The 15,364-nt window shown below is 38.6% G+C and overlaps 2 protein-coding genes across 5 annotated transcripts in view; both read left to right on the forward strand.

Moving 5' to 3' along the window:
* Positions 1-12,927, forward strand: part of LOC106531339 (polycystic kidney disease protein 1-like 2) — a 20,802-nt gene extending 7,875 nt beyond the window's left edge. Inside the window, 29 exon segments of the mRNA XM_014027182.1 lie at positions 71-212; positions 327-524; positions 684-1,096; positions 1,212-1,349; positions 3,223-3,372; positions 3,467-3,591; positions 3,682-3,802; positions 4,010-4,138; positions 4,217-4,442; positions 5,149-5,339; positions 5,426-5,656; positions 5,864-5,965; positions 6,039-6,217; positions 6,293-6,439; positions 6,522-6,721; positions 6,886-7,112; positions 7,189-7,402; positions 7,511-7,983; positions 8,745-8,841; positions 8,929-9,069; positions 9,154-9,339; positions 10,243-10,573; positions 10,656-10,789; positions 10,861-10,988; positions 11,072-11,232; positions 11,486-11,696; positions 11,828-11,929; positions 12,016-12,147; positions 12,322-12,927. Coding sequence (XP_013882636.1) covers positions 71-212; positions 327-524; positions 684-1,096; positions 1,212-1,349; positions 3,223-3,372; positions 3,467-3,591; positions 3,682-3,802; positions 4,010-4,138; positions 4,217-4,442; positions 5,149-5,339; positions 5,426-5,656; positions 5,864-5,965; positions 6,039-6,217; positions 6,293-6,439; positions 6,522-6,721; positions 6,886-7,112; positions 7,189-7,402; positions 7,511-7,983; positions 8,745-8,841; positions 8,929-9,069; positions 9,154-9,339; positions 10,243-10,573; positions 10,656-10,789; positions 10,861-10,988; positions 11,072-11,232; positions 11,486-11,696; positions 11,828-11,929; positions 12,016-12,147; positions 12,322-12,483 — 5,391 coding nt within the window. The 3' untranslated portion in view covers positions 12,484-12,927.
* A 348-nt stretch (positions 12,928-13,275) lies between these two features.
* The window catches only part of nfat5b (nuclear factor of activated T cells 5b), a 29,878-nt gene continuing 27,789 nt past the window's right edge, over positions 13,276-15,364 (forward strand). For 2 of the 4 annotated variants that reach the window (XM_014027194.1, XM_014027202.1), the window contains exon 1: positions 13,276-13,541. In XM_014027194.1, the coding sequence (XP_013882648.1) occupies positions 13,469-13,541 (73 nt within the window). In that variant the 5' untranslated portion in view covers positions 13,276-13,468. The remainder of the gene's footprint in view (positions 13,542-15,364) is intronic. The other 2 variants (XM_014027211.1, XM_014027231.1) reach the window with 2 other exon arrangements.

Here is a 15,364-nt window from a genome sequence, read left to right on the forward strand (position 1 = left end):
ATATATATATATAAAGCTGTGCTAGATTTCTTTTTGAGTCAAATAAATATTAAGTATTTTTTTTYCTTAGGGTGACCTCAGTGAATGTTACTCTAAAGCAGAAAGAAGGCCGCCTATCGAGCAGCAGCATGGCAGCACTGAATACACAGTTAACAGCCGACATCTGAGCATTTCAAGGGGCACGCAACGTAACATCAACGTGATTGTTTATGGTGCGTTTTCAACCTACATCAGACATAATGTTTAATTCATTATTATTGAGTMCTACAGTGGACCATTCCTTTTTCCCTGTTTCSAAGATTTACTGATTAAAACTGTATTTACAGGCAAGACTGTGCCTGGTTTYATCAAATACAGCATTCCAACATCAGGTCCTGACAGCGCAGCCACAGTTGACCCTCCAGCTGTCCCATCGTGCAGCATCTCTCCATCCTCAGGAACTGTGTTTGATGCTTTCAAAATTACCTGCATGGCAACATCTTTCTGCTCTACCGGCTGTCTTTACTGTTTTAAAACCAACACAGGTGGCATTATGTTTCACTGCTGTCATTACAAATGTCAAACAAATGTGTGTTACAAATGAGTATTATTTCATTTGCATGCAGAATGTAGATGGCAATTTAAGAAGCAAAGTTTTAGTTAAAATAGCAGAAATAACCCGATTGAATTGTTTTGTGTTTAAGATAAACCTCTTGGGTGCAGTGACACAAATGAGGTRAAATCAGTTTTCCTGCCTCTGGGAGACGAGACCAGCAATTACAGTTTGTCTGTGGTGGTGACCATGAAAAATAAGAATGCAACAATYAAAACCACTGTTGACACYCAGGTCTGTTGTGTTCTATTGTTGYGTCCTAAAAAGGACAGAAACGACTCTTCTTGATGAAAAATACTGAAAAACGTGTTTATCTTTGWCAAGGTACGAAAAAGTAACTCCAGCGCCTCCATGAAAACTCTGCAGTCTGCAGTGGAGGAGACTGTAAACCAGCTAGAGCAGCAAGGCCTGCTCTCTGGTGAGAGGCTTGGACAAATATTCACTTCAGTGTCTGACATGTTAAACTTGGAGGCTGGCCAAGATCAGAAGGAAGATCGGTCAAAGGTAAGCGATCAACACTCTAAGAATAGAACACTTTTGCAATGTTTGTGATGCCTTCAGCTTGGCCCGATGAAGCACAGAGAACTGGGATGTGAATGAGGATGTTTTTGTGTTWCAGCTTAGAGAGCAGATGTTGACGAAAATGACAGGGGTTTTAACGGATTCCCCCAGCAACACAACCCAGGAAGTGCAAATGACGGCCAAGGCTGTGGCTGGACTCACACAGATCTCAGATGAGCTCACACCTGCTGCTCAGGTACTATCAAAACAACACGTTTCCTGTTGATATAATGATGTCTATTAAAAAAAAAGTTTGTTTTAAACACAATCAGTAACACAGCCATGCTTTTACTAAAGGTTACAGGATTACAAACAAGAATTTGGCATAAAGTATCAAATATACTCACATTTTTAACAGTTATGAATCAAAAATTGGTCTATGAATCCATTGAAGCACTTACAAACATCTATGCCTGCCTCTGAGTCGTTTAAATGACCTCAATAAGACCAGCTACCTACATTTTCACAAGCAACAAGCAACTGAAATCAATCGGAGGAATTTACTTTCTGAGAGTCTCTTTTTATCAACTTGAGTGGATTTTGGAGAAATCCATCCTGAGGGCAAAAGCAAGAACTTTTCATTGATTTCTGAATCGTGTGTGAGCTGAACAAAGTTTAAGAAAAGAACGACAGTACAAAAGTGAAGTCTATGGACTTTACAAGTGATAAAACAGATTTAAAGAGAACCTATCATGGTTCTTTGAACAAATAAGGATACATCTATGGGCTACACAAAACATGATCATTAGATGTAATACACAAAATCATTTTCGAGATTTCACCTGGTCAGTTCTGCCTGTTCTGAGTGGCCAATCCAGGCGAGGGTTTAGGAGGGACAGACTAGAGCGTCCAACCGAAGTCAGACGCCTTGGTCCCAGGGGAGGTCGACGTGCATCCGTTGCTACTCGCTTCCTCAGYCCTCGATCATGGCCGCACGCTGTTATTTAACATCACTATGTKCTAAATTACAAATCATGTTCATGTCAAAMAGCAATACAAAACACAAGACATCACTTACATCACCATCTGTTATGATCTGTGTTTATGTTTTATTTTGGTTTTCTGTCTTGTCTCCCTCTGTTTTCCTCTTCCTGCCTGCCTTAGCTCCAGCCCCGCCCACTCACACCTGCTCCTCATGTTTATCTCCCAGGTGTTTCTTGTTTCTGCCCATTAGTTCTCCTTTATATTCTGTTCTGTTTCCTCTGTTTGTTTCCTGTTCATGTCATTGTTTCAAGCCAAGCCTAAGTATCTTGTTTATTGCAATGCCAGCACTTTTGTTTTTGCTTTAATAAACCTTTTTTCAACTTATTTTTCCCCACCCTGACTCAGTCCTGCATCTGGGGTTCAAACCAACCAAGCCAATCATAACACCATCGCCTGCAGATTTGTGACRAACAGTATTGACAGAAGTTTTCCTTCAGTTGAAAGTCTTTGGGCACGTCCTGCTATGGACCTACTGTTAAAAGTTTTCAAATGAGTCCATCGTGAAATTTTTTGCACAGACTACAACTTTCTTTAGAAATATCTCCGGGACATTACCAAAAAATAATTAAAAATTAAGCCACACATCTCTGTTCTCTGTGACTGTTGTTAAAACAACAGAACAAATGCGGTCTTCCTGTGATGGAGTCTCCGCTTGGGTTACCAGGTGAGGGGCTGGGCTTTCTTATGTGTTGCTAGGCTACCTGGATTGTGATGTAACAATCTGCAGGTTTTTTAAACAGATCATTTACTGACATTAACAAAACATTTACAAATTGTCAAAACACAGACACTTTTTGGCACTTGGACTGTTTCTGGAAGCAGACCCAAAATGTTGCATTAAAAGTTGTAACAAACTGAATTTTGCATAATAGGTCCCCTTTAAATGAATACACCACTAGGCTGAGTGTCACATTTTGGAAAGATTTTGACTATAATACAATCTGATGCAACAAAAGATTTAAATAAATAAATAAAAACAGACCACAATATGAACGCATACCCTTTTCTGCTGGTGTTATTTGCTCATTAGTATGTCAAACACAGATCAATAACGTTTGTTTTGTTTTTCTTTATTTTCTCCTCAGGAAGAAGCAGGCTCTTTACTAGTAAACCTCAGCTCCTCCCTGAAGACGATAAGTGTCCATCAGCTCAGCAGGGGAGATGAAGATGAAGTCGTGCWTGCAGCCACGCCAATAGTTGAAGCAGCCAGTAATATTTTGAATGTTTCATCAAATGTACAAACAAAACTTTAAATACAGTATATCACGGCATCTAATTCCACTGTTCTCTGTGGCACCTAACAAATATGTTGTGATGTGTTATCCTCAGAAAAAAGTCTCAGATTTCCTCCTGACTGGGATCAATAACATTCAGAGTGCTTTGCTAAATAATAAAAAGGTGGATGGACAACCTGCCATCATTGATTCTGGTCAGATCAGTGTGTATGTTAACAGGTATGGGTTTAATGGCACTTGTTAGAATGTAAAGTTAAAAATAAGTTCAGCCTTTATTTCCTGAATTTGCTCTGATTCTGTCTCCTGCAGAATGACATCTGAAGACATGCGAATGCAACAGATAAATGTCCAGAAGAAAAGTTCCTCCAAATTTTCATTCCCTTCACTTCCGGTTGATGTTGTCTCGTTGGAGGAGCCAGTGGATATCAGAGTAATGAACACTTTTTTGAAAAAAAAAAAAAAATATATATATATATATATATAAAACATAAACACAACCCGAGAAACAAAAGGTTTTTTTGGTGACAGTGTTCTTAGATTATGCTTTTAGTTTTAAGATACAAGTATGTTTTATTCACATGTCAAATATACATTAATGAAAAATCGACATAATTATTATACAGTACATGTCTTCTAGATGATGAGTTTAGACAAGAACCCATATTCATGGAAGGAGGAAAACATCACAGGAACTGTGGGATCTCTTTCGCTCACTAGAATGAACGGCACCATCATACCTGTTGAGAACTTACCAGAAGAAATCGAAGTAATATTTCACGTTTCTCTTGACACTTCTGGATACTTTACTTTTTTTTTCAGATCAACATCTTTTCTGGCCTTTCAGATTCTTCTGCCAAGACTTGATGTTGAGCAAGAGAGCAGTACAGTCCTTGACCTTGCCAATTTCAGCACGCTAATGATCGACGTACCGTCATCCGAGGTGACACTGGTGCTGAAAATGGAGCCATCTGAAGATATATCTTTTTTGGTATTCCTGGGATATCAAAATTATCCCAATGCTGAGAGCAATGTAGCCAAAACTCAAATCCCTTTAGAGAACACAAATGAAGGTAAATATTGAAAATACAAGTTTTGGGTTTGTCGTAATCATATACTTAGCACAAAACAGTAAGTGAATGTGTGTGTGGTAGATTATTTTTTTGTTGTAACAATGGAAATAAATCAGTCACCTGATTGGCAGCACCCAGGGCCACCAAAAGAGCAAAACAAAGTGTTAGCAACAACAAAACATGACTTTTTGCAATGGCAGAGACGATTTGGTAAATTTTTCATGGTCATAACAGACACTCAGCTCTACTGCTCATCCCTCAAATGCACGTTTCTTACAAAAGTGGAACCATTAAAAAGATTGATTGCCAAAAAGCATTGTTCCAACAAAGAAATAACCCATTAAACAYAAGTTTCCTTAATTTTTGTGCTAAGTGTATATGAATGCATTTCAAGAAATTTAGGACATTTGTTAAACAAAAGCAGTCCTTTAACAGTTTTTTCTTTTTATCTAAAATTTAAAGTAAATATAYCTGTTAGTCTGCTTTATATTTTTTTCCTTTTCCAACAGCACATGCAGTATACTATATAATATAAACAACAGTAAAAATAATGCATGTATAACATGCCAAATAACTAAAGATCTCAACCCTGTAGAGATGAGCATCTGTCTGCAATAAAAGACATCAGTATCACAAARTTACAATTTGCTTCATTCAGACCTGTTAGTGTGTTTTGCATTTTATTGTGTCTGGCATTCCTCCACAGAGGAGAAATTTACCTGGGTGCTGAGTCCCAAAGATCGAACAGGAGATGTTGGAGTGCACTATCTTGTGATAAAACCAATTGTAGAGCCGGGCATCAAATCCATCAATGCCACTGTTGCSGTCACTTCCATTGCTGCTCAGTGCAAATATTGGAATGAAACCACATCATCTTGGAGTGAAGATGGCTGCAGAGTGAGCCAAAAAAAAAAACCATTGACATTGATTATTACAGCTTTATATTGTAAGATTTGATCAACCATTTTTCTGTTTTGCTACAGGTTGGACCACTCACCTCACCTTTGGTCACTCAGTGCCTCTGTAACCACCTAACTTTTTTCGGCAGCTCCTTCTTTGTCATGCCAAACTTGGTGGATGTGTCCCGTACTGCTGAACTTTTTGCTACGTTTGCTAACAATCCTGTGGTGGTGTGCTTTGTGGGGGCAATTTTTGCTGTTTATCTGCTGGTGGTTGTGTGGGCACGCAGGAAAGACATCCAGGATTTATCCAAGGTTTAGTCATTCACAGTGCATTATATTGTGATTTAGAGTTAGGAGGGGATTTTATGTCCTTTTGTACTATATTTACATTTTAAGTATAGATGATCTTCTCAGTTGACTATTTAGATTTTCCTGTACTGACCCACATGACCTTTTTTTTGTTAGTTATTATCAAATCTAAACATTTAATCACTTTAATATATTTCTATTGGCTTACAGGTCAAGATAACAGTTCTTGAGGACAATCACCCATTGGCAGAGTATGGTTACATGCTGACCATTAGTACAGGCCACCGCCATGGTGCAGCCACTTCCTCTCAGGTCTGTCAAAGTATTAAAGTATTTCACATTTTGACCCCCCACTTTCCATCCTGACGGACCACCTCCACATTAGGTAACCATAACTCTGACAGGAACAGAGGGGGAAAGTGAACCTCACCACCTGACAGAYCCTGAAAAGCCTGTGTTTGAGAGAGGCGGGGTGGACATGTTTCTGCTGACCACTCACTTTTCTCTTGGGGATCTGCAGAGCATAAGACTGTGGCATGACAACTCTGGAGAACACCCTGCATGGTGAGAATACAATATGCTGAGATTATGTTTGACTTTACTAAWGTATCATGTGTACTATTCATCCAATGTATACAGGTATGTCAATAAAGTAATGGTCCAGGATCTGGAAACTGGTCAGAAATGGCATTTCTTGTGTAACTCCTGGCTGGCTGTGGATGTGGCGGAGTGCACTCTTGACAGGGTCTTCTTTGTAGCCACAGAAACTGACTTGAAGAGATTTAGGTGAGTATTACACTATACAGACTATTTCTTATTTTGTCTTAAATTCAAGTTGGTAAAACCCTTGTTTCCCATATATTTGTAGTAACTTGTTTTTCATGAAGACAGCCAAGGATTTTCGAGATGGCCACATCTGGTTTTCCGTCATCAGTCGACCTCCCTGTAGCACTTTCACACGTGTACAGCGAGTGTCCTGCTGTTTTTCCCTACTGCTGTGCACCATGCTGACAAGCATTATGTTTTGGGGCATTCCCATAGACCCCTCTGAACAAACTATGGACCTAGGTAGGTGGTAGTGTGAGTTATTCTGAGTTTCATAAACCAAATGATTAATTTAGTTTAGTGTATTTTAAAAAATGTTTTCTTGGTAATCTGTGTTAGCAAATGAGAGGTTTTCAAATAAATAAAAATAATATTTTCATCAAATTTATAAAGACTTTACCTTCTAGGTCACATCGAGTTCACATGGCAGCAAGTTATGGTTGGAATTCAAAGTTCGATCATCATGTTTCCCATCAATCTCCTTATTGTGAGCATCTTCAGAAACACTCGCCCTCGAGAGAAAACTGCCAGAACAGACGGGTCCAAACAGGGGACCACTGTTAGAGTTTCCCCCTCACAAACTTCATCCCCTCAGAAGGAGGTGAAGGAGATCACTCCAGACACTGTGATCAAGGTGACACGACAGACACCCTGAGACTTCCCACAGTGAAGTCTGTTCATGTCTCAACAGCTTTTTGTTTCCTCATTAGGACATTAAGAGAATTGCTCAGTCACTCTCAAAAACTACAAAGAGTGCGCTGCCGCATCTTGAGCTCCATCCTGGTCAGCAGACAGACATCAACACTCTACTGTCTGTGGTGGAGGACATCATTAGACAGCAGAATCGAGCAGCCGGGGATTTCTACAGCAACTCCAAGAAGGATTGTGCTATGATTCTCAGTTTAGGCTCAGTAAATCTTCATGGTAAACTACTCTTTTCAAAACTTTGTCTAATTATGTTTCAGTTTTTTGTGTGTTTGTAAAGAAGATAAAAACGTGAGTTATCCACTCTACATCTGTTTACATGAACAGAAAACAATGTGTGGGGAAACCCGGAGAAGACACCTGAGGAATTTCAGAAGAAGACCAACAACAGCCGGTGTCTATACAAGCAACTGCGTCATGTCGAGAAGGAGCTTGGTCTGCTGGGACCCTCTCGTTTCCCAAACACTGAGAGCTACAACAGGGCTATGCAGCAGGTTCAGGGAATGAAGAGACATTTGGAGTTCCACCTGTCCTCATCCAGCCTGGATGGAGATCAGTTCAGTCGCAGCCCCAGTCCCGAACAGAGGGTCGACGATGGTGCTCAGAAGAAGTGTTGCCAAGGAGGACTGCCATGGTGGTTTGTGTTTGTTGGGTGGACAATGGTGATTGCAACTAGTGGTGTGTCAGGATACTTCACCATGATGTATGGACTGACGTATGGGAAGGACCGCTCTATAAACTGGCTTGTCTCCATGTTGGTGTCCTTCTTTGAGAGTCTTTTTATTACCCAACCTCTGAAGGTACAAAATGACACGMAGGGCCAAATGAAAGATGTACAAAATTATTTCTAAATGGCAGATTGAACAGTTGTTACAGTTGCCTCACTGCAAGAAAGTCTAGAGTCACCTCCCGACCTTTCTGTTTAATTTGCATGTTTTCCCTGGGCATTGTGGGTTTCCTCTGGGCACTCCGATTTCTTCCCACAGACCAAAAACATGCAAATTAGGTTAATTGGTAAATTGTGAATGTACGCCACTTACATTCAAATATGGACCTGGGCTCTTTCTGTGCGGAGTTTGCATATTCTCCTTGTGCTTGCGTGGGTTTTCTCCGGGTACTCTGGTTTCCCCCACACCCAAAAACATGCACAATAGACCACCTTCAGGCCCAGGCCTCCCTTGAAAAAGAGATCTGAGATTTTAATGGGACTTGCCTGGATAAATAACGGTAATAAATAAATAAATAAATAAATAATTCTTGTTAAAAATATTAATTTACAAGGCTATTCTATATTTTCAGTACAGTTATTGCTGCTTAAAGGCAGCAGTATGTCTTGTTCCATCCTGCTCACTTAAAGGATCATGTCCTATACCTGTTAGTAAACTTTGTGACAAGACATCACGAAACTGATGATAAAAATGTAAAAGTTATGGTACCAAAAATGCTTAACAAGAACATCTAATTTAGCCATGTTTGAATTTTAACAGCAATAAATGTTACACAAATTACTATGATGTGATGTAATAATAAAGAACTGAAGTTTGAAAGTCTTTTCTCACAGGTTCTTGGATTTGCTGCTTTCTTTGCTCTGGTTCTGAAGAAAGTTGACCAGGAGGAGTTTGGAGAGCCTCAGATAGACGAGAACCTCAGAAATAAAAGTATGTGTTGTTGTTTTTATATATCTTTACATGCATTTTGTATTTAATAAAAATACAACAAACATCGATCCAAAATTTGTCTCTCAGATGATCCTGATGTAGTGCGAGCAGCAAGAAGAGACAGCACATGTAGCTACTATCAGCCACCACCTCCTACTGACATCGAGAAGATGAGAAGGAACATGATTAAAGAGCAAAAAGTCTTTGCCCTCATCAGAGAGATTCTTGGTGAAGTTACCATGTTAGATATCAGTAAACACAGGATATGGGCCATTTTGTGTTGCTAATGTACAATATTTGTTTGTGACACAGCCTACATGGGATTTATGTGGGTGTTGCTTCTGGTGGCATACGGTCAGCGGGACCCCAACGCTTATTTTCTGACCCGTCACATTCAACAAAGTTTCAGCAAAGGTGCCTCCAACTCCAAAAGTATTCAGGACGTGTTCACTTGGGCAAACACAACTCTATTGAGCAACCTTTTTGGGGATTACCCAGGTAATCATTCTGTGACAATATTGTCAAAAAAACTGCCTCACAAATGTGCAAATATTTGTCTGCTAAAGACAAAAAGCAAAATATGCTTTTTCTGACTTTAAATTTTGGTTAGTTTGAAAAGTAATGCAGAAAGTGAAAGCTCGTCCTGTTAGTTGAACTTTGACTCAATAACAGGCCACATTATTTTAAACCTCTTTTAAAAAACTTCAAATGTTGTTGGACCTTTGACTKTATTGGCTTTTATGGTTTTTGTTTTGTTAGATCTGGCTTTGATTTGTCCAGAGGTATATAGTAACAAAGTACATTTACTTTGTTACAATACTTGAGTAATTTTTTTTTTGAGGATCTGTATTTTATCACTCAGAACTTTTACTTTTACTTCATTGCATTCAAAACATAAAAATCACATTTTTACTTCTTTAATTTAAAATTTAACACCTTGTTACATGCTACAATTTTAAATATGACCAGGGCTCATCATGAAAGGAGTTGTTTACGCACTCTGAAAAATAAAGTTATTTTAAGTCAGCTGGTTCTACTAAACCAAGTTGAGTAAATGTAAAGCAATTTACAGAGAAATTGGAAAAATAATGCAAATTGCTCAACTTACTCAACTCAGTTTAGTGGAGCCATTGACACACTGTAACTTGGTTAAGTAAATTCAACACTTTGCTAGTGTTTGTGTAAAAGTACTTTTATTTTCTCCATTATTGTGAGCAGTTATTTGGCTTTTACTTAAATACAGTTCTTATCAATGAAATTCATTTTTACCAAAGTAATTTTCTGTTAAGGTATTTTAACTTAAACTTAGCTCTGGATTTTTCTAACTCTATATGAAATGAATTCATTAATCTTGAAGTCATTATTTTACACATTTTTTTTCAATCTGATTWTTTTTCACAGGATTCATCACCGATGGAAACTCAAAGCTGGTTGGTAACGCTCGTCTTCGCCAGGTGAGGGTGCAGAAAAACTCCTGCCGCATTCCTCGCTCCATGCAGCGGTCTGTGCCCGACTGTCACGCTCCATACTCGTGGGACTTGGAGGACATGGGCTCCTATGGGCCAGGCTGGATCCAATCTGTGGGCGATAATACGTCACTGGATCCTCACAGTCCATGGGTGTACAGGTCTCAAAGTAAACTGAGGGCTTATCCCATCTGGGGCAGAATGGCGCTCTACAGAGGAGGCGGGTTTGTGATGGATCTRGGCACAGATTTRCAGAACTCAACTAGGTAGAAATGATTTTCTTATTGAAACTGATCCATTTRAACAGCATGACACCTACTAATAATAATTTCATCCATGTGCCAATAGAATCCTTCGATATCTTTATGACAGTACTTGGCTTGACACGTACACACGAGCAATCTTTGTCGAGTTCACCGTGTACAATGCAAATGTTAACCTCTTCTGCATTGTCACACTCATGCTGGAGACTATGGCCACAGGTAAGCACAGAGCATGCATCAAAAAGAGCTTTACAATRAGATGTGTAATCTCCATAACGTTTGTCTACCAGGAGCTTTCCAGTTCCACAGTGAGCTTCAGAGCGTGCGTCTTTACCAGTCGACCGGTGGCCTCCACATCTTTGTCATGGCTTCTGAAATCGTCTACTTTCTCTTTGTCATCTATTACATGTTTGTTCAGGTGAGTAGCTTTACTGCTTTGAAACGTACATGATTTAGTTGCTCGTTTAAACACGTGACACAAACTTTTGTTTGTGTTGACAGGGAAAGCTAATGAGGAGAGAAAAGTGGGCATATTTCAAAAGTAAATGGAACCTAATTGAGTTGGGGATCATACTTCTCAGCTGGAGYGCACTCTCTGTCTTCATCAAGAGGACTTTACTGGGGAAGAGGGACATGAACTTTTATCAGAATAACAAAGACCAGTAAGTAGCAAGAAAAAGCCAAGTGCTTTTCTCGAATTTATTATGTCAATTTCCTGCTTATCATTGCCCTGCACATGAAAAAATTTGGTTCATATATCAAAAAGTTAGTTCTAATTTTTGTTTTCTAAAATACATGATTGATGGATTTCACTTTAAATATCTGCACATCAAGATACATTTTATGCAAATAAAACAAAACAAAAGAGGAATATTAAACAAAAACAAATGGTTTTTATCTTCTATCTGTCTCCAGATTTGCCAGTTTTTATGAGACGGCCCAGGCCGACGCAGTGCTTGGGTATCTAATTGCCTTTCTAGTTCTGCTGGCTACAGTCAAACTGTGGCACCTGCTGAGACTTAACCCAAAGCTGAACATGATTACAGCCACACTGCAGCGCGCTTGGACTGATATTTCAGGCTTCCTGGTGGTCATGACCATCATGTTCCTGGCCTACTCCATTGCTGTGAGAAGTTTCTCACGCTTAGCATTCACACTTTTCCAGAGTCCCTGCATTTTTTCTGTTTTATCTACATTTTGCGCAACAAACCACAATTAAAAGTGATTATTAACACAGAGATAACCTTTCTTTTTCAGTCTAACCTGATGTATGGGTGGAAGTTGTACTCCTACCGGACTTTGCTTGACGCTGCACAAACTATAGTCAGCTTGCAGCTTGGTATTTTTAACTATGAAGAGGTCAGTATGAGACTGTTAAAACTGTCCCACAGCAGATATTGGCAGCTAATCCTTCTTAAGTGCATTTCTTCTTTCTGATCCGTCAGGTTCTAAACTATAATCCGGTGCTTGGGGCTTTCTTCATTGGCTCCTGCATTGTTTTCATGACCTTTGTGGTGTTGAACCTCTTTATCTCTGTGATTCTTGTGGCGTTTACTCAAGAGCAGATCCATCACAAGGTAACTTATTCATAATGAGGCTGGAATGTCATAATTTTAATAAATTCACTTTTGAAAGCAGCCAACGTTAATCAATGTCTGTAAAAAGCTTAAAGTTTGTTACAGATTAAGTGAGATCAAATTAAGGTCATTGTATRATCTTTGAGTTAAAGCTAATTCTACTCGTTCTTACAGCCATCCGAAGAGGAGGAAATTGTTGACCTGATGTTGATGAAACTCTGCAGTTTGTTTGGACTTAAATTTAAGAAGCAAGTGGGTTACGGCCAAGCTGAAGGGCCCAGTTCATCTGCTTCAAATAGCAAACTCTTGACCATTTCTTCTCAAGAACTTGAGTGAAGTATGTGTTTATCCTAGTTTAATATAACAACCCCAGTCTGCTGTAACTTACCTGATTTTGTTGCGAAGTGTATGCTTTGTTACATAACATTAGTCCTTGCAAGTTAATCAGTAATGGTTATCTATACTACTCCAGATCTGTCACTATTGCATGCTAAGCTGCAACAGGTAATATCAACTAAGTGTAACGCCTGCGTCATTTAAGCTGCTTGCATTTAGAGTGCATATTTGTTAAATAAATGGATAGTTCTCGCAAAATGTGTTTTGCTAAACGAGTGCTACAATCTACAAAATGTAATATTATGTATGGTATGTAACCTAAGTGCATTGCTGTACATAGAYGTTGTAGCTAAAATACATCATTATATTTTGAGTTACTAATTGACTCAATGCTTGACAAACTAGATAAGTACTGAATAAAACTTATTTAAAATTGTTGCATTATTATTGCTGTGTTGTATTCATGTTAGTGAATTACACATGTGTATTTACTTACGCATTATGTTGTTTTGTGTAATGTCTGTTTAGTGCTTGATTTGTAATTTAACTTTTCTGTGTTGTTTTTTTAATTTTACATGTTTGTATTATTTTTTCCAGTTTACTCAAATATTTTAAAAAAAACATCTTCTCAGGGGTTCATATTAATTTAATCATTTGCTCAAACTAGGATGATTCAGTAAAAAGGGGAAAACAAGATTATTTTTGTTTCTCAACGTAAATCGTACGTGCTGCGTCACAGGTGTGGGCGTGACTCACCGCGTGAGCCGCTTTGCTCGGCCGTTGACAACAAACGTGAGTCGTAGGCGGTCCGAGGGTGGACTCGGACTGGCGACAGRGACAGTTAGCCCACGCTAAAACCCGGGTCACTAACTCTTCATTTCAGTACAAGTTTGACATTTTCTTGCGTCAAGCAGAAGATATTTCTCAGCTGTGACTCTGTGTGAGYGACTGGAGGTGTCCGGTTTCCAAAGCCGGAGGGAGTGCGATGCCCTCTGACTTTATTTCCCTTTTCAACGGGGGCCGCGACCTGAATTCTCCCAGAAGCTTGTTCTCCAAAGGTAACAACCACTTTCTTCTTCTGGCTGTCACTTTGTTTTTACTCTTTATTTGGTGTAAATATGTAACTTAACACCAACCTGTTTGGTGTGAGACCAGAGGCGACGTCATTCATCTCCCTCCTGTCACATGGCTTCTCTCTAAATGAAGTTGACTTTAGGGTAATGCACAAATATCATGGTCAGAAACTTGGTGTGCTTCTTCAAGTCTTGGGTTTTCACCGGGTTGAAGCCCTCTATTTCTGCGTGAGCACCGGTAAGRTCACTTTACTATTGCCAGACCAAAAAGAGTGCCGTTTCCCCACTTTTTACTGGTTTGAATAGGCCGTCAGTGTCCAACGCCCCCCCGCCAGGCAGTGCACAGGCTCTCACGTGTGCACTGCTGCACTGCTCCCAACGTGGCGCTAGAGGGACYGTTAACGAAAAACAACAACAAAAACAAACTCTGCTGAACTCGCAACACCAGGTGCAGCTTTACAAAACTGCACGCGTCTTGTTCTAACACTGTATTTGCTAAACAATTTACCTGTGAAAGAGGACACTTAAAACAAAAAGAAATGCCAGTTTCATTAATTTGATATATATTCTTGACAAAAAATGGCTTTCATTGATCACCTCTGTCATGTAGCTACTAGTCTCAGTCAATTGGTTGTGATTTGAAAAGTTTCAGAAAAATTTATTGTCACTCATTAATGACTTATGCTGGTTGATCTGAATTTCAAAWAGTGGTTGGGGATACAAGCTTCACCAAAACCAGTGATCTTTTCAGACATTCCTTCTGTCATTGGTTTGTATTATTTACACTAAATTTAAAATTAGTTAGCTCAGTAGATTTTGTGTAATCTAACTAATTTGAAGGTCAGTTGGAAGGCAGTTCTCTCATGGACAAAGCTGTATTTTACTTCTTTTTTTTTAAAATCTGGATTTGCAAGTTTTATGAAACCTGACCTAGTTTTCTTTGTGCTGCTATACTGACAGACAGACAAACAAACAAACAAACAAAAGAAGTGACGTATCTCCACCTCAGCTTCTATTTTTGTGAATGACCGAAAGACAAACGAAGCTGAAAACATAGCTCATCTGAGCAATTCATACTCAATTCATGAGCTGTCTAAATCAAGTGTTGTCAATTCAGTTGGACTTAAAAAATGTTCATTTACTTTTTTTTTTTTTTTTTTTTTTTTTTTTTTTTTTTTTTTTGTCATTTGATGTGCCAGTTCTTCATTCAACTTGAAAAAGTTAAATTTGAATATGTACTCACTCAGACACTGGGTGATTTCAAATACTTTATTGAGTTATTTTGAAGTATACCAATATTAATTTTGGTTTTCAAAATTTTGGTTAAAAAACATGTACTGCATTTATTCATAATACTAAAAATCATCCATAAAGTGGGGGTGAAGTATTATACACAGGTTATTGATGATTCGATTTTTTTATGCTTTTTAAACTCAAAAAATGATCGTACTATACTTGAGATCGTATTACACATGAATAAATATGGTAATTTCTTTTCTAAATATGCAGATTTTCTGAGGGTGAGAACGTGATACATTTATTGCTTATTCATATTTTTACTTTGCTAATCTCATTCAGTTGAGCTAATCTTTCAGTTTAATTTTCATTTCACTAATACACATTTAAATACACCAATGCTCTTATAATAACTGGTTCTACTTGTTAGTTGTCAATCAGTTATTTAGTATTCCAACTTTAGCATTGCAAAAATGTTGCTTGTTGTTTGCATTGGTGGAAAGATCACAGATCACAAGAGTTTATTATTTTATTTTATTGTTGTTTTTACTTTTGATGTTACAGCTCAGAAA

The sequence above is a fragment of the Austrofundulus limnaeus genome, unplaced genomic scaffold, assembly GCF_001266775.1.
Source record: "Austrofundulus limnaeus strain Quisiro unplaced genomic scaffold, Austrofundulus_limnaeus-1.0 Scaffold5, whole genome shotgun sequence".
In the NCBI taxonomy this organism is placed as follows: Eukaryota; Metazoa; Chordata; class Actinopteri; order Cyprinodontiformes; family Rivulidae; genus Austrofundulus; species Austrofundulus limnaeus.